The sequence below is a fragment of the Astatotilapia calliptera genome, chromosome 1, assembly GCF_900246225.1.
Source record: "Astatotilapia calliptera chromosome 1, fAstCal1.2, whole genome shotgun sequence".
Taxonomy (NCBI): Eukaryota; Metazoa; Chordata; class Actinopteri; order Cichliformes; family Cichlidae; genus Astatotilapia; species Astatotilapia calliptera.
In genome coordinates this window covers 8,531,099-8,554,805 of record NC_039302.1, presented here as the reverse complement: position 1 = coordinate 8,554,805, position 23,707 = coordinate 8,531,099, and the positions used below count along the sequence as shown (strand labels likewise).

At 39.5% G+C, this 23,707-nt stretch overlaps 1 protein-coding gene across 3 annotated transcripts in view; it reads left to right on the top strand.

Annotated features, from left to right (window-relative positions):
• The window catches only part of tspan4a (tetraspanin 4a), a 163,174-nt gene that overhangs the window by 92,128 nt on the left and 47,339 nt on the right, over positions 1–23,707 (top strand). For all 3 annotated transcript variants that reach the window (XM_026162126.1, XM_026162116.1, XM_026162122.1), the window contains one exon: positions 15,101–15,292. In XM_026162126.1, coding sequence (XP_026017911.1) covers positions 15,101–15,292 — 192 coding nt within the window. The remainder of the gene's footprint in view (positions 1–15,100; positions 15,293–23,707) is intronic.

Sequence of the window (23,707 nt, the reverse complement as noted above, 5' to 3'; positions counted from 1 at the left end):
AAATCACTTACATTAACAAAATAATAATCGTGGGATCTGTGAGTATATCTTTAACCTTTGGGTATAATAATTAAACTGCTATTAGAGGACACATAAAGGTGGAGGTATAGTACAGGTGAGGAAAGCTTTTTCTGAATGTCGGTGGTTTATGTGTCACAATGACATACAAACCACCTACGAGAGATGCAAGATTTTCTGTGGGCTCTAATCTTTGCTATTTGCTGAAACAAGCTGCAGAAATCTGGCAGCGCAAACACATTCAGTCCCTATTATAAGGATTTGGTAAGTTTTTCATACCACATGTGACATAACTGCCATAGATATTCACAATGACTGATCCACAGCAGGAAAAATATACTTTGTCCCCTCTTGTTAAAGCAAGCATTCAGGATGAGTGTTTACATGGCCGCAAGCGTGTGGATGAAATGCAGAGTGGAGTGCACAGTTTCTAAACTGGAGAGTTTAATTTGAAGTGTCCTTGGTGTCTGAAGTTTACAAAGCAGGTCGTCCATTATCTTTATCAGGATTCAGTGAGGTCATGACGGCCTCTTATGCAGTCCACACTAGAGATGGCACGATACCACTTTTTTATGTCCGATACCGATACCGATATCATAAATTTGGATATCTGCCAATACCGATATGAATCCGATATAGTGTGTTTTAATCAACAAAACTGTTTTTTAAATATCTTGCTGCATTTTGTATAAGTTCATACTCAAGTTTAAAACAACAACTACACTAAAGCTATTCTGTTATACCTGTATGCAAAAAAAAATATTTCATAGTTCAGCAATACTGATCAATCTAATAAACTTAGACCTACACCATCCTCCCTATTCTGGTATTTTAAAGAGTACTTAGCATAAATATTAAGCAACCTAACTAATAGGGTTCCAACTCCCAGCAACAACAAAAATAAATAAATAAAAAATAGGGAACCACCCCTCACGCTCCACCTCATGATGCTTAATCGACGTAATCAACCTTAATTTGATGCAGTGTGAAAAAAATACACAGAAATCAATTATTTTTCAAGAAATATTAAATAGATTCAACATCTTTCTTCAACAAAATTGCAGACTGCACAGATGGTACCTTCCCAAAGGAAAATGTACTATAGCTTACTAGGGTATATATATTAGACTTAATAGTTACTATATACAGTAATTGACTTCTATTCATTTTACATCAAATTGAAACTTTGGGTGTCAGATAATTATTTATTAAAAGCTAGACATTTTAAATGAGAATAAGAAAGAAAAGTATGTCTTTGTGCCCCCTTTTCCCTGTTAATGCCCTATCGGCCCCCCTGGTTAAACTTTGCTAGATCCGCCCCTGCACAGCTACCAGCGTCAGCTACGTAGAAAAAGATCCTGGTGTAGAAAGTAATATTAAATACATTCTAACAACAGCTGATCAAGCTTAAACGTGCTGCTGTTGTTCAGCCCCTGGTTTCCTCTTTCTGGTGCAAAGTGGGCCAAAAGCAAACAAGAGACACGGACTCGCAACAGAAAAGCCGATCAGCTGATCGTTAAGCAGTTTCATGATTGAAGTAGCAGCCGGAGAGCAAGAGGCAGTCGCTCCTTAAGCTTAACGTGGGAATGCTTTACAAACATTCAGAGATGGACTTACACACGTGCTTTACTTCTCTCCGGGATAACTTTGTCGGAGATGAAATGCCGGGTTGCTAGCGAAGCTCCACATGCTATCCAGAGCACCGACAGGTCCCGCATGCCACAGCCGCTCTATCACGTGATGCATACTGCTCCGACGTGCTAACGTTCTGAGGTGAGTTACGGCGTGTTGCAAGTTTTGTGAGGTGCTTCCGTGATATTTAATGGATCGATTACATTTTTTATTTTTCTCCGATATCCGATCCAGTAATTTAGGTCAGTATCGGACCGATACCGATACGTAATATCAGATCGGTCCATCTCTAGTCCACACCATATGATAGTAGTCATAAAAGGCTGCCTTCTGCTGAAATCCAGATCAATGTGACTTGAATGAATTTCAGCACATTATTATTGACTCTTTGATATGTGGAACAATAATGTAGGACCATGCTCCTGTGAGTCATGAACAACATGCAATTTGCATTCTTGCAGGAAACTGCCTGTAAAAGATGTGTTTGGCAAAATGAAAAAAAATGGGTGGAGGAGGGAGGAGGGGGGACGCATGCTTGAATCATTTCAAATGAAAAACTGACATGGGGGTAGTTTTGCTCTGATGAATTAATTTGTCCGATGGGCTGCTTGTAAAAAGAAAAAAAGGACGTGAGTGGTGCCAATGAGCTCCCATTAATTTAAGGAGGAAGCAAAGAAATGTGCAGTTTTCAATTACCAGTTTTATTTGGACAACATACGTTCAACCGCATTGGTTTAAAGACGATCGTATGTCATAATTTAATTAGCCGAGCTAATTAGCAGTATATTCCACCAGTGGCAGCAATCTAATGAGTTGATAGCTTAATGGGTTCAAGTGTGTTGAAGCGTCTCTTTGCACCGGAGCTCTGAGAGAACCAGAGAAGGCGTTGCTGGAGGGGAGCTTGATGTTAGTGCTCTCCTGAGCAGCAAGGATGTTCAACGTCTTCAAATTCCCAGTTTGAAGGCAGCAAACAGCCTAAGGAGAGGCACGGTTTCCTGTTTACACAATGACTGGCTATGAAAAACAAAACACTTTTAGCAAAAATGTGGATTTGAAAGTAACTTAATAACAAAGCTAATCTGAAAGATGATAATTATTGTATGCCAAGTGCTAAAGATTGATATATATGATGATATATTATTTTTATGTATATTACAATACAGTACTTTTTGTTCCTATTAGTTGTTGCATTTATGAAGAATCTCTCACAAAGCAACACTTTGAGCTCCTTTAAATTTCTCTACATGGGGCAGACAACAACAATCAGCGCTGACATTTCCCTTGCTGGGCAAAACGCCTCGCACAAACTTTTAGCCAGCTGAGACTAAGAGCCTTGATAAATCTCTTCTGCCTGTTGCTGCATTTTACCACCAAGACTAAAAAAGTCTTTTTGCATTTTCCCCATAATTACCGAGTGCTTTCAAAAATCCCGTTTGGTCATTCATGCTGGTTTCAACAGTCTTTTAAATTGTCATTCAAAGGTCATTTTTATGTTAATGTTCCTTCCAGCTTAATTCAGATTTGTCTGAATGCAAAACCAAAAAACAAACAAACAGGAAATTTCACCTCTCGCCATCTTTATCACTAAGATCACGATCTGTGTTTGTGTGTGCTGCACAGGCAAATAAACAAATGTCTTAACATCACTGCAAATTAGAAACGGGTTTGTTGCGACTCACACACAATTTAGATTTATTCATTTAGATACATAAATATCACTTTCACAATGGCTGACGTAGTAAGAGTGCAGTCGCGGCAAACCGCGGTAACCAGGATGCTTCGTCATTCAGAAATTCACGAAAGAATGAGTCTACTGGATGTAGTGCTAGGCCACCAATAGACCTGAACTGAGACAGTCCACCTTCTGCACCCACAGAAGTTTACAAAGAGTTAAAAGCTGCTGTAACAAACTAAAATAGGGCTGATAGAACTGTTTTCCTGCTGACTGGTACTGTTGTTTGTATGAAAACATGAAAGGAGACTGCACGGCCCTCAGGTGAACCAGTGGATGAAATCAGTAACTAAGGATGCGGTTAGTCAGAAAATGCTCTATCCAGCCAGTGGGCTTCACGTTTCAGTTGAGATGAGTTAAACGCTCTCAACTATCACAGATGGATAAGTGATGTTAAAGGCTGATGAAGGAATCTGAGCACGAGTCTTTAGATTATCCACAGTGCTGATGTAAATGTAATGTAACCCAGCTATTATACAGTAGACCGTAATAGATTCATCACCCTCACTTGCTGTTGTCTTAGAAACATTTCTATATACATGTTTTTTTCAGAGACTTCATGGCCAAATATGTGAAAAGGAAAGATACTCTTTGGTATTTGGCTGCAGACTGAGTGGCATCCAGGTCATTCACAGTGATCCTCTGCTCTTACTACAGAGTTTTCTGCTGAGATATTTTATTCTTAAAGGATATAGTGGAAGTAAAAAAAGTTCACCGGCAATCTGGCAACAACTGTTTATATCAAAAACTCAGAATTAAACAACTGAAAGCTGCGTGACTGCAGACCACTAACAGGTCTTGAGAGCTTGAAAAGAAAGCAATTGGGCTTCGTTAGGTTTCTGAAGACGTTTCACTGCTCGTTCAAGAGGCCACTTCAGTACTTGAAAAGCTGGATGTGAGTCTCACGTAATAAACCTCTAATGGCTGCTGTCCCCTTTGGGGGTGGTTCTGATGGTCATTATTAATCATGTGAACAAACGTGTGGGTCATTCCTGTCACTGGTGAAAGCTCTGCGAGACATCGGCTCACCTTACGATCATGTAAACTTTTAAGGTCACCCGAAGCAAGCTGTGAGTGGGAGCTGAAGGGTCTGCGAAGAGATCTCAGGACTGCATTGAAGGTGGCTGTGAGCTGGTGTCACACTGTAAGTCAACACGTCTGTTCAATGATGGTTGATCCCGGTACACAGTTAGCCTCCTTTATTCCTCTTTCAAACCATCTGTCTTCTTGGTCCAAACTGGAATGCTTGAAAGAGTGACCTTTGTCCTTTAGGTGCAGGTTTACAGCTGATTCTTGTCCTGTTGAGGGGACTGTCTTATGCTGTGCCATGAGTTTGTGGAGTGGGTTTTCTTGCATGTAGGGGTCAAAGCACTCCTCACTGCACAGCATACTGTTTAGCTTGTGTCTGGGTGTTTTGTCCTTGGGATGAACCTGGTTTTGACTGAGGGTGATCAGGACGCTGCAACACCGGGCAGAGAGCGTTCCCTCTGAGGCAGAAGGGAAAGAAAAGGAGCACACACATAAAGAAAGCTCATACAATACATGTTTATTCTAACTGGGCCTTCATTAAATCATCAAATGCAAAGGAAAGAATGTCAGAAACCAGAGATGTGCCAGAGAAACTTGTAAGAATTTTCTCCAAGCATAACATCCCGGTGCATCTCAGACTTAGCAACAACCTCAGACAAAAGCTGAACTACCATGACCTGGATGACTGAGAAGATACACAGACACCATTAACAGGTGTTTTTGTGATTTGGCACAGGTGACTCTAACACAATGTAAACTGCAATGTCAGATTCTATAAGGTTTGATTTGTGCTTACAGACTAGAATTTGTTGCTGACATTGGAATCATGGCCCGGGACGGTCCAAATACCCTCAATAAATACATTTTTTAAAAATCGCTAATTCAGTGACAGAAAAATATATAGTTCTTCTGTAATCTTTCAAAAGCACAGGCTTAATAATAGGAATATTAGTCTGCTGGGAAAAAATGATGCTTTATTTATTTAGTTGAATTAAAGCAGGAAAAGGCTAACAGCGGAATCAGCCAACACAATGTCAGGGGGATGTTTATTTATTAATTATTTTTATTACATAATGCAATTCTAGAATGAAGAGGAACACACATTACCTTAAACTTTGTTACTGGCTACGGTGATTTCCAATCTTTTTAACCTTAATGTGACCTCAGTAAGGGTTGCACATCACGAATATGTTACCATGGATTAATTGAACTTTGATCCTTTTTCGTGCTTTGCAAGCTGACTTCTTTTTAAGTGCGCATGGAAACTTGTTTTTAGCACAGATTGCACAAGATTTTGTTTTCACACTTTGATGCCCCAATGGTTTTTATTTTTTCTTGTACAACAAAATATTATCAAGCAGTTTCCACAATCTGGAGCCACATGGCAGCAAGTTTTATGCTGGCATTCGTGTCTTGTTCACAAAAGTTGTTCAATACTGACACCAGAGAAGTGTGTGGGCTGGGTGTAGATAAAAATGTCACATGTAAATACGAACCAAATGAAACGTGTTGACCCTAAAAATGATGCAAAAATGCTTTTGGCCAGTTCAGATGGCGTGATTAACTATCCAAGATATTATTCCAATTAATCTTGCAAGTAGGTCATATGGCTTTAAAGTCTAAAATGTTAAAGTTTCATTTTGTTTCTCTCTGGGCTAATCAGTTCAAAGTTCCATTAAGTTACATAACAACTCGCTCTGTGTTAAGTAAAATAGCTACTGCTATGGTGCAGAATGCTTTGAAAAAGCACCACCCAACCCAGCTCTATATAGACAAAAAAATGAACACATTTCCATGTTGATTTTGTACATAAATGATGTGGTTGGTTCTCCCTGACTTGCATTAAAACATTTTTTAAAAAGCCACCACATGTGCAGGTGTTTTACGCAACAAAGCCTAAATGTACACCACCTGCACAACCCAACAGATAGAGGGTCAAAGCTAAGTTGTAATTTGTGGAGAAAGTCAGTGAGCAAGCTACTATCCTCAGAACCAAGAGATTGTGGTTCACCTGAGAAAAATGGCAGGTTTCTCCCTCTATCACTCATAGCAAATGTGACCCTTATTCTCCAGGAGTGAAGGAGGAAGATGTGTGGTTGTATTCAGTCACAAAGAAGAGTCCAACATTATGTTCAGTTCTGACACTTACATTTTGTGTTGGCCACATATGCTCTTTATGTTTTCATCAGTGTACTTTCTGTTGCCTATTTCAAATGAGTTCACTGCAGCTTATAGGTGTGTGTGTGTGTGTGTGTGTCTGTGTGTCTGTGTGTGTGTGTATTTGAGCTGCTATGGCAAACAAAAGCAAAGTTGAGAAGAGCCTGAGTGGCACATCCCTCAGAGAAAACACACACCTAAAGTGAGAGGACAAATATAAGGCCCTAACCTTAGTCTTCCCCCTACAAATACAGACTGAACTGACATCCTCTGAGTGGGTGTTTGTCGTACTTGATTTTATGAGTTTCTTCATAACGCTACCAACAGTAAGGAAAGGCTATACTGAGCCTTGAATGAAATTACAATATACTCTAAATATGCAATAAATAAATACAATAGTCTGTCGCATCACATCAAGTTTTCTGCATTTCTTCCACAGCAATAATGAAGACTTGTATTTTTCAGTTTTAGGAACGCTAATCAATATTTTGGGGCAAGGTGATCAGAACAACAGGGCTTGAGGATCAATAAGCCTGACAACAAGTCTTCTTTCTAGTGTTTATCCCGCATGTCAGGGTCCGCTTTGCGGCAAATCCGTCTCCATTTGGCACGATCAAAGGCGTCTTCTGGGGTGGCATTGACGATCTTCGTGTCTTCCTTTATTTTATCTATCCACCGTTTCTTCGGACTGCCACGGGGTCGCTGGCCACCAGGCTCAAGCCTCATTGCCGTTTTCGCCACTGAGCTGTCCTCTGAGCGTAATACGTGTCCGTACCACTGTAGCCATGCCTCGCACATTTTCTTCATGATTGGTGCGATGCCGAGCCGTTTTCTGATGTCTTCATTCATGACTTGGTCCCAACGCGTGAGGCCTAGACACCACCTGAGCATTCGCATTTCCATCGTGTGCCTTGCTCGCACGGGTCAATGCCGCATGGATATCCCCGTCGCCACTGATCATCAGTCCCAAGTACTTGAATTGGTCGTCCTTCTTCAGGTCTTCCCCGTCGATGTTAATGGTGCCATCAGTTTGGGGGCCAGCTTCCATGCACTCGGTCTTCTTGATGTTGAGTCTCAAACCATGATCGGCCAGGCGCGTCTTCCATAAACCTGACAACAATGTGAATCATATACTATATCCTTGATTATCACCAGAACACTAGTCCTATGATCATGTAAATAGGCTCTTGTATTGACATTAGAACCATGATCATCAGCAATACACAAATGATGAAATGGAAGAATGGTGTTTCATCCCTCTATTAGTGTACTGAGACCTTACTAAGGCACGTTATGTTGATATTTTACAGACTTATACATGTCTGAGTTAAACACTGGTTATATTGTTTGGAAAGAACAACCTAATCTGGTCAATTAGGGCACAATCATATTTGGAGCCTGGTCATTTTGACCTGGATACTATTTCGATTTTTTAAATTAAAATTGTTATTGAAGAACTACATTTTGTAGAGTAACAGCATTTTGCAGAAACACATCAATACTAAAACTTGTTCATTTGTGAAAATCGTAAAGTCTGCATGTTGGATGGTGGGTGTGGTGATGGAATAAGCCACAAAATTTTTGTATCCCATTTTGGAGTTTGGTGCTTTTCTTTCACTTACTTTTTACTTTTTAATTTTACTCTGTTGATTTTATTGAAAATTATTTGGTCAGATTTAAAAGGACTAGAAAAAAATGGTTTTAATTAAGATTTGCCTCTTCACAGCATTAATGCTGCAGACTGAAAAAGGACACCCCTGCTTTAAATGTGACACCAAAGGGTCCAAAATATGAAAACTTTAAAGTTGATGTCATCCAACTACTAAATGGCCTTAGTAATTTGTGGTTACTGATGTGCTGCTCTTGCTGCATAGTTTGACACCAAAGTGTGCCTCATCTTTGCCCTAAAACACGATGACATCCAGTTTAATTATTCATTGGCAGCTGATAATGGCTATTGATTTCTTTAAACCTGCATGACAGGGGTATTTTAAAATTATGACTAGGTGAAGCATTATGGTATTTTTCACTTTCTTTTCACTTTCTTTTTTATTTATTCCTTTGTTTAGTGCCAATTTTTTGATAATACTTTTTATCTGTCTTTGATAGATAAAAAGCAGTGGTATAAAACTGGAGCAAAATACAATGGCACTTTGTAAGCAACTGGTAAGAAACTGGGATGTTTTTTATTTAGTGTACTGTAGCTTTGTTTTAGCTAATTCCTCTACAGATGTTCAAAGTCCAGGAAAAAACAGGAACAAATGAATGCTGAAACAATGTTGTTGCAAATACACCAAATACAACTGATTTACACAAGTGCAGTGTGTGGTGCAATTAGACAATCAACATGCAGTCATGTTCACTGCTTTGATATACCAGCAAATCACTGCATGTGGTTGCATGTAAGCTGTGTCAGAGTAAACAAGAAATCAATGCACACTCAGAAAACCAATGTGGTTTTAGTACAAACTGCCATACATTTTAGTATTTGTTATTAAAGGACATGATTAAAAGATTCAAATTTGTCTTATATGTATACACAAGATTTGTTCCTTCAGTGGTGCTAGGTTCAATCATTGTGCAAATGTACTGTTTATAAGATTGGGGGAAACCTGCAGTCAGCTGAGACTGAAGAAGTCTTTTGGGTGAGTGACAAAACATTTCTCTCACTGAAAACGCTATCAGATGATCAGAATGCACTTTTGAGCCATATCCTGTCACCTTCACTGTCACCATATCTAAAGCCAACTGAACATTTATGGGAGATTTGGGGTCAACAGCTTGATCACTTTTGAATTTTGCATTTGAAAAGAAATCATGGATTTAACACAAATACTGCACCAATGCACACATGAAAAATACGACTTCTTTACATCAAAGTTTGCAGTGCCATGCATCTAATTTAGGAAACATTGACTAAACACTTAGAGTCCAAAGTCAATATCCAGTATCTGTGTTACCTCATCCTGGGTTGCACAGTCACATCACAATCCTCTAAAACACAATTGCAACAATGTTACTGAGATTATCTCATTTTTCCACAAGCAAGAATATGCGTCATCAGAATTATCTAGGATTTGACTCTGAGGCTTTTTCTAATGTTTTTCCAATAATGAATATTGTTACCTCGAACAGTGGCCATTTTTTTTGGTAAATCGAGAAAGTGTAGTGCAGAGATCAGTCCTAACTCCAGGTTTTCCACTCCCACTTTTATAAATCAAATAATGTGATAAAGTGACACAGACCAACAGTGTAAGACACATTTTGAACAGGCAACCTTTAAAGCTCACCGCTAGGCTTTGACTATGAGAGCAGATTTAGCAAGAAGGATTCTCGGTCAAACCGCATACATGATTCACACATCAAAGTGTCTCAGAATATATGATACATGAAGCATGTGAATTCAAACTGACATCCTTTGGCACATTGGCCGTGAAATCTCTCTCCTGGCTAATCGTTGCCCTTGAGACTTTACATGTTATTCATATATGTAAGAGAATTTAGATAATGGCTTAAATCAAAGTGATATATTTAATTTAAAGTATATGAACTCGTGATCTATTCTGTGGATAGAGCGCTCAGAAGTGCAAGGAGATTGGATATTCATATGTGAGAAAAATCATTATAACATGCACTTGTATTTTGAATTCAAAACTCAGGAGTCAAGTACATCCACAGCACATGTATATTTTATTAGAAGAAATTTTCAGACACTCTTTCATCGTGAGCTCAAACAATCATTGTGGATCAGTGTGGATACATCTGTTCCACTGTACATAGGTTGTTTTTCATGTTTCAGATCTCATCAGGGGCGTTTAATTAATAGGTGTTTATTGAAGAAAACTGTATGTTCTCACATTCAGATCATCCACAGCCATGGACCTGGTTCAGCTGCCAGATTCATAGGCTCTACTACAAATACAGAGAGTAGCTGCTAGGGAGGGAGGCAGTCCAGATGGCTGCATCAATTCCAACATTGCAAATCGGTGTGACTGTAAAGATTTAAGCTGCTGTTTTGGGGGATGGGTGCTAATCAAGATGACTTCTGATCACAGCATACGCAAAACTGCCTGTAAAAGCTGCTAGATGGAGGGAAAGTTTGTCGAAGTTGCTGCACAAATTAATTAAAGACTATACTAAATATTTTACTCAGTATTCAGCTATATATGCTATTATTATTAGGTTGAACTGACAGGTAAATAACATTGCTAATCAAGTGAAAATGCTTTTCTCGTCTTTCTCTCTATTAGCTAACTCTAAATGGAATATCTAATTTTAGACTGTATGTAAGATGTGACCTTTGCTTCTCATAAATGATGGTGGTTTGATTATCAGTTTTTCTAAAACTATTCTGTATTCTATAACTGTAGCCATTTAATGAGTGTCATTCACCTTGTTGTGACAATTCAAGGTTAGTTTTACCCATCAATCTCATATCCAAGTCCCTGAGTTAGTTAAATAGTCTCATTTAAACAGAAATGTTGTGGTTTAGAGCTGTTCACATTTCTGCACAAGTTATAGCAAGATGCAAGTCTGAATCTTATAAATTTATAAATTTATCATATATATTTATATACATATAAATGTATAGATAGGAGCACAGGGTCAAATATGCACAAGAGATATGAATAGAAAATGTCCTTTGGTATACTCAAAGTACAAAGCATGTGAAAGACCAGAAAACTTTTTCATCTTCATTTAAATTTAATTTAATTCAAATTTATTTGTTTAGTGTCAAACAACAGTCACCTGAAGACACTTATGTTGTAAGGTGAAGATCTTAAAATATTAGAAAGACAGACCAGCAATCACTCGACACCCTATAAGCACTTGGCGACAATGGGAAGGAAAGACTCCCTGCAATAGGAAGAAACTTCCAGCCACGCTCAACAAATTGCTCTGCCGCAAGAGAAAGAGAAAAAGGCACTCTATAGGGGAGAGATTCAGAGGTTAGTAATTGCCAATGAATAAATACAGCAATGGGTTATGAAAACAGAGAATGAAAAGATATGAGTGAAGAAGTAGCAGTATATCATGGGAAACCCCAACAGCCTGATCCTAATGCTGCATAACTAAGGGGGGATTCTGGGTGAGCTGATCCAGCCCTAGCTATAAGCTTTATCAAAATGTAAAGTTTTGATTCTAATCTGAAAATTAAAGAGTGTCTGTCTCTCGAATCCAAAATAGGAGCTGATTTAGAAATAGGAAAGATTAAAGATTATCCAGGCATTTTTTTTTCTTCAGGACATGCCCATAGTTTAACTAGCTGATTCGTATCATCTGGCTTCATGGATTTAAAAAAGCTGGGCGTCATCTACATAGGAAAAAATGTATGCAGTGTTTTCTGTTAACGTTGTCTAAGGAAACATGTAATGTAAAAAATGATTGGTCCCAACATGGAACTCTTTAATTGTGTGTGAGGAAGACTCCCCATTTATATGCACAAATTGCTATCTTTCAGACTCCAATTTGTGCATTGCAGTCCTTCATTATTAACAGTATTTTTAGTGTTAACAGTGTTACAATTTTATCTGTGATGCAACCTGGGGCTGTTCATGTTTTCCTTGATCAATCCTTTATAGAGGACTTATTGTCTATATTTTCCAGACCAAACAAAAATCTTGTACACACAGTGAGTGCAATGGCCTTTCCTCTCTAATTTATGTGTCGTCTGCTTTAAGGTCCAGATTTGACAGTCATGAATCTGTGATTTCTCGTATGTTACACTATTATCAAAATAATCAGGTTCTGTAGGAGTAAAGTTTTGGTAGCTGTTCTGCATTGTGTTGGCACACAACGCTGAAGAAAATAACAATGGAATCACTTCGTTAACCTTAGTTCTAGCACTTTCAGAAAGACATTTTCTGTAATGAAATGTATTCTTTATTGCAGTGTGATCCATTATTGTAATTTTATTGTTATTAAGAAATGCTCAAACAAAAGAGGGTTTTTCAGGAATTACTGGTGAATGAAGTTCTATGCCACAGTTCAGGGCAAGATTCAAAGTGGGATTAAAGAGTTGACAGGCCTATTTACATTTTGAGAGAAGCCACTTCAGTCTAATACAAAATTAAATGATGTGTTGAGGCTGTTATTTACAACATCTACATTAATTACCTACAATAATTATTTTTATCTGAACTGAGCACTAAATCAGTATTAAAAAAAATCTGCGAAATTAAATAGAATTTTTGAGTAAAGGCCGGCTGGATGATAACAAAAATAATATTTTTTAAGTTTTTCAATTACAGTGTACAAGGCTAAGAGTTAAGCTTCTGATTTAATAAAAAAAATGTCCAGTTCTCTGGTTAATAAATATACTGGAGTGAAAAATTGCTGCCACTTCTTCTCTTTGGCCTGTGGTTCAAGGATTCTTACAATTAGTATGACTTGATTAATTTAACAAGCATATTCACCCCATTGTAACCAGGTAATTAAATAAGTAAGTACAATTTATTAATGTAGTGCTTTTAACACACATAAAATTTACAAAGCACAGAACAAGAATTAAAAAGCTACAACACTGTGTTTTAAGAAGAACAGTAAGTGATACAATACAGCAGCGAGGGCCTACACCAAGTGAAAGCACCACCCAGCATATCTATAACAACTGCCATCTGTAGTGCCAACACAGTGTATTTGCACATTTGTCAAACATGATTCTTTCTGTCCCTGTTCTTTCATGTTTGAGTACACTTACGCAAAAGATACCAGTAATTTGGCAAAGTATTCTTTTTTTTTTCTGAACTGAAATAAAGTGCATTCACATCCTCTAGCAGGGTTTTGTATCTGCCCTTAAAATGTTCACCACCACCATCTATTATCAGCTTTTCCTTTTCTTCCTTTGCCCTTCTCCGTGCAGCCAATCATGATTAGAGAACACACTCTGGGGTGTAATAAAGGTCTGTTGCAAGCAATAGTGACCGAACGCCCCTTCATCTGTGAGCTGCTCAAACCTCCCAGCCTTGGTAGATGGTTGAAGAGAAAGCTGCTTTCAGTGATTGGAGCTCCACTTGACTGTTTTTTTAATTTTAACTTTGCCCTACTTCTGGCTGAAGAGCTCATTAAATAAGATCTTGTGCTATAGCTAGAAATAGGAAAAAACAGGAGGGGGGAGAAACAATAATCATGTATTTAGCCATGTGAGTCTTATCGCCTTTGGGAGTTCTGTCATGAGGCCGTAGAGAGTGTATATTATTTCCCTTTACCCAATTTTTAAAACACATCTAAAAACCTTTCTTTACCCACAATCATTCTGTGTCTTTGAAGCAAACATGCTCTGGGTCTTAAGGACAAAAATTCAAAGGAGCCAAGTTGGCTTTGGACTGAAAATAGTGAAGATTTTGCAGCAGAGCAACTGAATTCTTCAAACGCTCGTCCCAACTGACTGCAGTCGGTCATGTGATGGAAATCGGCAGTGAGCTGCAGGTTCACTTTTGCTAGGAGACTTTGAGGCCCAGATGTCTTACAAAACCAAAAAGGTTTTCAATAAATATATCAAAGATTAACAGAACATGTTGCAATCACAGTGTGTCTCGCTCTGATATTGACCACGCCACGTACACCTGGGTGCATTTCATCATATCTCTGCTAACAGAAGTTCTCTGACATTTCTCTCCCACAGAGAAAACAACAACAACGGAAAAAAAAACAGGAACAGAGAGTCTCCTTGTATGTTTACTTTGGACATGTTACTAGGAGGGGAAGTATTTTCTGCCCCAAAGATTTAAATCAGAACACCACTGTCTAGCCACAAATATCCATCACACGATGGTGAACTACTCTTTTATCAACTAGTATAGACACTATTGTGTTGTATGTACAATTATACCCTGGTGAACATAAATTTGTGCCTAAATGTGACCATTCATGAATTAACTTTTCAGCATGGGAATATAAATGATCTCAGTCTCTCACTCAGAGCAAGTCCTCATCACACTTAAGTTCCCCTTTGCCAGTTTTTTAGATTTTGCAACAACTTTTATATCCCTTAAATTACTAAAAAGGAATGCATAAGATCAAATCTAGTTACTTTTTGGTTAAATGGCTGCCAGCACTGCCCCTTTGGTGTGAGGACTTGCTGTCACCCTGCGGGTGTCTCTCTCTCTCTGTCTTCCCTGCTCAGTGAGAAGCATCTGTGGATGAGCTGGATGTACACGTGCTGTGTGTTTGTGGGCTTTTCCCTTGCAGAGGCTATTCACTGTGTGAGGGAAAAAAAATGAAAAAGGTGTATTGTCACTCCTAATTTTCTCTGTGACTAATCATTTTACATGTGAGCATAGCTGAAATCACAGCACAGCCTTTAACTTGTATGTGGTGATTTTGTCAGACATTCCTCAGACTTGTTCACTTCCTCGCTATCTGGCTTTCCCTCGTTAATCTGCATGCTCCAACCAGTTTTTAATTTATTCTTTTGAGAAAAAAAACTAAGTGGAAAATAACAACATATCTGTAAATACTTTAGACTTTACCATGTTTGCCTGTACTGCCAGCACACTGATAGCTTTACATCTATTTGTGTTTCCACTGCAGTTGGGAGGATGTGGCATCCTGGGCGTCGGGGTCTGGCTCTCAGTGACCCAAGGGAACTTCGCCACCCTGTCATCATCCCTTCCCTCCCTGTCTGCAGCCAACCTGCTCATCGCAGTGGGGACGATCATCATGGTGATTGGCTGCCTCGGCTGTGTGGGAGCTGTCAAGGAGAGCCGTCCTCTGCTGCTGACAGTAAGCAGAATGGTTTTGGATTCACCTGCTGACTTTAAACACAAAGTTGCGATGATGTCATATTTTCAGATTACAGCTTTTACAGAGCACCATAGCTCACGTTGTTTTGAATTGTCTAGTGTGTGTGTGTGTGTGTGTGTGCGCGCGCGCCCGTGCATAACATAAGTACAGTTTTATGTGCTTCTGTTTGATCCGATTGCAAGAGGGCCTTTAGGGTTATTATTGTCATAACAACTATAATAAGGGATTTTCATAAAGCAACAGGTCTAAAAAATCATGCTGCATTTTTAGACAGCATGATTTTCAGTTTTGGGACACTTTGATATGATGTTGTGGTTATTTGACAGGTAACCATTTCATAAAAATGCTTTTAGTGCTGTGAACCACTGTTGCCTAGTTTTGCTTTGGTGAGCAAACTATATTGGTCACACTCATTTTATATCTGAGGTAGGCAAAGAGCACGTGGAGCACAACAATCAGAGTATGCTTTGGGGTTTAAAGTCTTGTTTTTAAGGGGAATATCTCTGCAAATATCTAACAACAACTGTTAACAATAGTGATGACAGTGATGCTGTTTTAATGCTAACATTAGCTTGACAGACGGGAAGGCTTCATAGCTACAATAGACTGATTTACACAATAAAGGGTTTTTCTGGGTCTTTAGACCACAAAAGCTTATGAAGTTCAATAAAGAAGATCTGCATTCACTCCTCTGCCTGCATTCCCGTCCAGGCTGTTAGTGTATTCTTTACTTCACTTCCGTTTTTCCAGCCTGCCAAACTTAATTTTGTCGTCATCGCTCTAGCCCACTCATTTTCTTGCCTGCCTTCTGCAAGCTAAACAGCTTCTGTTACATGTGCTTTAAATCTCAAATCTCTTCCGTTTTTCTGCATTTCAGACTCTGACTTCATGCAGTTGTGTCTTTGTCATTTTGTTTGTTCTTAGTTGTGTCCTGATTACTGTCTAATCACAGGAGCAGGAGCTGCATCACATCAGCTCTACAATCACTCCTGTTGTCTGCAAGTTCTCACTGCTAGCAAAGTCAATCCAGTACCCAGTCATGTTAGTGTACAGCTATAATAGTTAGCCTCTGTCTCATCGCTGGCCGTGCTAGCTTTCTCTTCTCTCTCCTGGCCTCTGATGGCCCTCAAGTCAAACGTAACTACATCAGTAACAACTAGTGAGGGGCCAGTCATCCTCTTGTCCCCAGACTCTGCCTTCTCTACAGAAGGTGTGTCAGCAGGATTGAGGAGATCCTTAGAGTATTCTTTCCACTGCTCAGCTATATCCTCAGTTGAAGTCAGTGGCAATCCTTCTACTTTTACTGTACACTGTGTGAGTATAGTATAGCTTTCCACTCCAGAATCGGGTGAATATTTACCAAAATCACTTTGTTTCATTGCCTCATTGAAGTCCTCCAGACCTGTGTTTTTGCTTCAGCTACCACCTGAGTCACATTGCACTTGGTCTGGCAGTATCTGTCCCACAAGTTAGCCTACACCGATAAGTCTGCTTCTTCAGCTTTATGGCTTCACCATTTGGTTCGGGGATTACCGCAACATAAGATAAGATAAGATAGAACTTTATTAATCCCTCGGGTGGGTTCCTCTGGGAAATTCGACTTCCAAAAAGCACAGCAACGACCGAAGTTACAGTTACAGAATTGTTATGTGTGTGTGTATATATATATATATATATATATATATATATATATATATATATATATATATATATATATATATATATATATATATATGTATATATGTATATATATATACACACACACACACACACACACACACACACACACACACACACACACACACACATATAAATACAGAGACAATATAAATAAAATATACAAAGGGGATAAATAGAATAAATAGGAATAAAAAATAAAAATACAAGTGAATTGCACATTTCAAGTATTGAGTCTATTGCACTGTTGACTATTTACAAAAAGTATTGCACAAGGTATTGTACAGTGAGGTGAAGAGGCACTACAGCTTAGTTGTTCCCCCCTCCTTTGTCCTCCTGTCTCCCCTCCCTCTCCCCTCCAGAGAGGAGTTAAACAGTCTGATGGCGTGTGGGACAAAGGAGTTTTTAAGTCTGTTAGTTCTTGTCTTGGGGAGAAGCAACCTGTCACTGAACAGACTCTTCTGATTGTTTATGGCCGTGTGCAGAGGATGCCCAGCATTGTTCATAATGTCCATCAGTTTCTTTAATGTCCTTTTCTCTGCCACTGTCACCAGAGTGTCCAGCTTCATGCCGACCACAGAGCTAGCCTTCCTGATCAGTTTCTCCAGCCTGGATGAGTCCCTCTTTGCTGTGCTGCTCCCCCAGCACACCACAGCATAGAAAAGTACTCCAGCACACCACTGACTGGTAAAACATCCTCAGGAGCTTCCTGCAGATATTAAAAGACCTCAGCCTCCTGAGGAAGTACAGTCGGCTTTGGGCTTTTTTACACAGGTGCTCTGTGTTGCATGACCAGTCCAGTTTATTGTCCACCCACAGCCCGAGGTACTTGTACTTGTTGACCACCTCCACCTCCTCCCCCTCTATCTGAACCGGCAGTGGACCTTCTCTGGACCTCCCGAAGTCCACAACCAGTTCCTTAGTCTTTGAGGTGTTGAGTTGCAGGTGGTTTGTGTGACTCCATGCGACAAAGTTCCTCACCAGACTTCTGTACTCCTCTTCCTGATCATCCCAGATACACCCCATGATGGCCGTGTCATCTGCAAACTTCTGAATATGGCATAATTCAGAGTTGTAGCAGAAGTCAGAGGTGTACAGGGTGAAGAGAAGAGGGGACAGCACAGTTCCCTGTGGTGCTCCTGTGCTGCTGACCACAGTGTCAACATGACAGGCACCTACTTGCAGCCACAGCTCTGTGCACCCTAAATATATCTGTCCAACATCCCCAACATCCGCTCTTGCCAACTGATTCAACTCACATCTAAGTAGTGATGAGTCGAGCTCAGCTCGTCTCCTCATCCAAGTGTCCGTGACATATGGCCAAAGACTTCAGGATACAATCACAAAATCAGTCATTGACCTGTGACCAAGGTTGTCCTGGTGTAACATGCGCTTATGAACACCCTTATGCTTAAACATAGTATTTGTTATGGACAAGCTGTGATTAGCACACAACTCCAATACCAGAACAGCACTCGGTTTCGGGTCAGGCAGGCTGCTCCTCCCTGTCATGCCTTTCCAGGTTTCACTTTTATTGCCCATGTGAGCATTAAATGATCTCATTAGGACAATGGAGTCATGAGGTGGGGCATCCTACAGCACCCCACCCAGCAACTCCAAGAAGGCTGGGTGCTCTGAACAGTTATTTGGTGAATAAGTGCAGATAAATGTCAGGAACCACCCCCTGAGCCAAAGGGCAGGTAAAAAAAACCCTCTTCTGAGATACAGGTTATGAGACAGGGAATAAAGGAATACCCATCCCTGTCTGCTGGCTCTCACTAAGGGTGGCTCCAGAGTGGAACAGAGTCTGGCCCATTTCCAGGACCCTAGTTGCAGAGCTCAAGCTGTGTGTTGAGGTGAGCCCGACTATCTTTAGTTGATATTTCTCAGCCTCACACACCAACTTAGGCTCATCCCCCAACAGAAAGATAGCGTTCCATGTCCCAACAGCCTCAGCAGCTGGGGATCTGACCACCAGGCCGAGACACACTTGGAGCAAACATTCAGTATCTGTGGTCACTGGAGTCCCTGTGACATTGCTAACATGCTGCAGGTTGAATGTTCTGTCTGTGGACACATTGATAGTTTACATACAGAAAAGTTTTTTTAAAACTCAGCAAAAATGAACAGAACCACGTAATATAACAGTAATAAACAATTTAATAACGTGAATGAAATTTATACTGTTAATAAGGAGCTCCTGGTTTTTCCTGAACTTGCAGGAAAAGAAAAATCTCAGCTTTAGCTTATGGGCCATATGGGGGCCTAGACTTATTGTCAGGGATCCTACTAACCTTTTTCAGTTTAATGCCTAGAAATACTTTTAGTAGCCTTGCTAATCCCAATAAAACAAGCTCTGTGGATATTGTTGGGGCACTGTTGTAATCACAGAAAGAGTTACGCATCATATATTAAAACAAGAAAACAATATCATTTATCACTTTTTCAGTGACAGGATACTATCCAAAGTGGAATGTTTTTTTCTGGAAGTTGAAATGATTTTTATTCCTTCAGTGGTTTCATGTGCTTCAAACTGTAATTGGCTTTTCATGTAGTAGTTATTTTAGAAAATTATATTAGTACTAGATGGCAGATTAGCCCACTCTCCTGCATTCAAATCGATAAAAACTAAAAACTCCCTGTGGCTATGTCAACAGTTTCAAAGCACACTTCAGATGTCCAAATATTAACTACAATTAAGGAGTGTTTCCACCAAACTTTCAGCCTGATCAATATTATAATCTACCATCACTTATACAGATATAAAACATAATTCTTTTAAAAGCTGAGTGCCATGATGCATTTTAACCAAGTGTGAGTTTACAATTGGGGCTTCTGACACTTGATTTATCTTTGCTTTAGAAGAGAGCTACATGCAAATGTGCTATCATACCAATGAAATCATCAAATATCAACCACGTTTATGATATAAACAAACTTTAACTTGAGCTACGATTCTGTGAACAGGTATCCTTCAACCCAGATGCTTGAAGGACTGATAAATATTGAAAAACAAAACAGACAAACACATCAGACATTTCACAGAATTATCTGGAAGAATAATTCTATGTGGGTAAAAAATAGAATTAATCATTAGGAAAATTGCCCAGCAGGAGAAAGCAATTATGAGCTCTGCGGGAATGAGTCTTAGTGTCGATCGTTAATGTGATCCATGACATTTTCCCGACAGTGACCAGACCGATCCCTGCTCCGTGTCAATAAAACGAGGCTAGGCAAATTATAAGCCTTCATCAATGAGTGACAGAACAGCACGTTCTTCACGGAGATTAGAAAAGATTCATCTCGCTTCAAATTTTAGAGCTAATTAGCATATTGATCGCTGATGAGAGACCCAGAGCACTGCAGTGTTGCTGTGAGATATTTGAGGAATTACTTTTGCACTCTGTGCTGGAATAAACATCATTGCTTTCTGCAAACATTTTTTAATTTGTATCACCAAACATCAGTTATAATTTCCAAAAAACACAAGGCTTTTATTGTTCCTTAATTCAGGCAAGAGTGATATCTTTGTTTTTCATATAAATGTAAAACTACATCCTGATATTTTTTTTAGTACATAACCATTTTTTTCCTAATGTGCCCTCCATGTTTAACAATGCTTTGGATAAAGTTACTTCAATTAACTAGAGTAAATTTATTAAGGAAACTCGAAAAAACAGTCTGCAATGCTCCTAATTAAATCTTTTTTAATTCAGCTTTAAACTAATACTAATACGATTTTGTTAAAAAATATTTTTACCCACACAGAAAGCATGAGGTTACTGTTTGAGATTTAGAATGAATTTGAACACTTGTGAAATATCAAGGTTTGCGCAGTGAGGTAAAGCTTAGGTTTAAAGTTTGGGTAGTAAGCTGATGAACTATCTAACCCTAGTTTAGATGCAGATGATGTGCAAACTCTGACTAAACTCGTCACTTCAGTGTAATTAGTGTAATGGTTCCCTCTCAATACAAAGAAAAGGTTACTGGAGATCTGTCATCACAGATATGTTGCCAAGCAACCAGGAAAGACCTCAGAAAGTCACAACACCAAGTCAAGAAAAACTTTAGCTTCATGTCTAAAATCAGTTCTTATTCCCTAGATGGTGGACTCTGTTTGCTGTCCACCGCTATATCGGTATTCTGACAGTAAATATCGATCCATTTCTTTGCTACTGTGTGGAAAGATTTCTGGTAGCAATCCCACAATGCAATCGTTCGCATTTTATTGATTACATGAGTTGCATTCATCCAAACTGGAGCAAGAATTCTTTAATATTGTGTCAGCATCATTATTTACATGTATTAGATAATTACACCAAACACAGTTAATAGGTACAGTGACCGAAATGAGCTAATATGAGGCCTAGGAGACTGTCAGCAGGCACTTGTGAAATAATGCATGAATTCAAGCTTTAGTACAATTCAGGCAGACACTCTCTAAGGAAATAACCTCCTTGTGGCGGGGCATGGTCTGTGGCGTGGCTACAGCGAGGCGGACACACCTGAGTGGCATCAGCGATCACGTCGCACCAGCATTAAAGCCAGTGCTGGGTCCTGACTGATTGTTGTTGTTGGTGTGTGTTCGGCTGCGAGCTGAAAAGCTGCAGTCGACCGTGTAAAGTACGACAACAGTGAATAAAGAAAGTGTATGCTGAAAAGCATGAACAAATTGTTGGGTCTGCTGTGGATTTATTATATTCCTGTACAGTTTTTGTGAGCTGCGCTTCGTTAAGTACTTCTGTGCAAATGCTTGCTAATGCAAATATATCACAAGCCAATCACATGGCAGTAAGTCGTGATCAAGACGATCTGCTGGAGTTCAAATTCAGCACAAGAATGGGGCAAAAATGTGATTTAGGTGACTTTGAACATGGCATAGTTGGTGGTGCCACACTGCTTTCAGCAGATAGAAAGCCAGCAGTGACGTAGAAAACAACTCCCAGAAAAGCACTTCTAAACATGTTGAACCTTCAAATAGATGGTGCCAATCCCGTTAGCTAAGTACATAAACTGAAAGTACAGTTCACATGGACTCACCAAAACTGGACAGTACAAGACTGGAAACACATCACCTGGTCTGTTTAGTCTTAATTTCTGCTGTAACATTTGAATGGTGCAGTTCAGGCTGGTGCTGGTGGTGTACTAGTGTGACTGATATCGTCTTGGCACATTTTGTGAACCTTGGTAACAATTGTGCATTGTGTATCCATCTTCTGATGGCCACTTCCAGCCGGATAATGTGCCATGTCACAAAGCTCCAATCATCTCAAACAGGTTTCTTGAACATGTCAATGAGTTCACTGTACTCAGATGGCCTCCACAGTCACCAGAACTCAGTCCAGCAGAACACCTTTGGGTTGTGGTGGAATAATAGATCTCTATCATGGACATGCAGCCCAAACATCTGGAGTAACTGTGTGATGCTATCAACTCAATATGGCCCACTATCTCAGAGAAAGGTTTTCAGCACCTTGTTGAATTTGTCACAAAGAATTAAAAAGGTTCTGAGAGCCAAAGCGGGTCCAACCGGATACTAGCAAGGTATCACTAGTAAAGTGGCCGGTCAGTGTAGCTATAAAGTCTATTTCTACCAGGCTATAAACATCTTCATTCACTATTTGAACCAGCCACAAGCGGCCATTCAAAAAATGGAGCTGTTGGATTGGAGGCTGTTGTGAAATAACAAGAAATCTCCCTGCATGACCCACCATTGTGTTAACTTACTGTCTGTGGTGTCTGCGCCACCACTTGCTGTTACATGAAATAAAACTACTTTAGAGAAGTAAACACAATCCATTCGCCCTACTGTAAGCTGTTTTGATTTGGTGAAGAGCTGCTAAGTAATATAGCAAAACAAGGTAATTAAACTTGTTTATCAAGTGAGATTGCTGTACAAGATTAGTACTTAGCATACGCAGAGGGAAGCGTTGGACAAAGTTTGAACACTTACAAGTCAGATTGTTGTTCATGTTCCTCTGACTCTACTGACGTAGTGCATGCAAAAATGGAGCATTGCCCTCCAGCTTATGAGCAAATAAAATATGTTTTATAACACTGACATTTATAAGTGATACCAGGAATAAACATGTCTTTTGTGGAAATAGGAATATCACATTTCCTTGCACCAATCACAAACAGGAATTAAGATGATCAGTAATTTATGATTAATTTTTCTGTGTAATTGTTGCGTCTAAGTCACAAAAACATGTTACAGATAGACAAATGTACTTATTGATAACAAAGGTGTTTTTAGCTGGAGTTTCATGTGAACTCTGGTCATTAAAACAGATTTGCACACAAATCCAATACCCTGTCCATTTAATTTGAAAATATGAACCATTTGGGGACGCTTCCATTTTCAACAAGGAAATGGGTAATTAAAGCCATGTTTCAAACCAGTCAGTTTCTAAAGTCAATATATTTTGAATCAAAGGGCACTAAAGAAATGTGGCGGTTCTTCCGACAGATAATCAAGAAAGGTGAGATCACTGCATGAAAGTGGACGCAGGCTGTTTGCACTGAACACCCTCACATGGGTCTGAGGGATAGAAACTGTAAAAATTTTAGACCCACCGCATGAAAACAACAAGGCTATCACCTCAAACGCTTCCCTCCATGTACGCTAAAGGCCTAAAGGGCTCAGATATTGATTTTGGAGGCTCTCATGGACTGTGTGGCTGACGTGACTGCTTCACCAGTCTTGCTGGTCTGTCA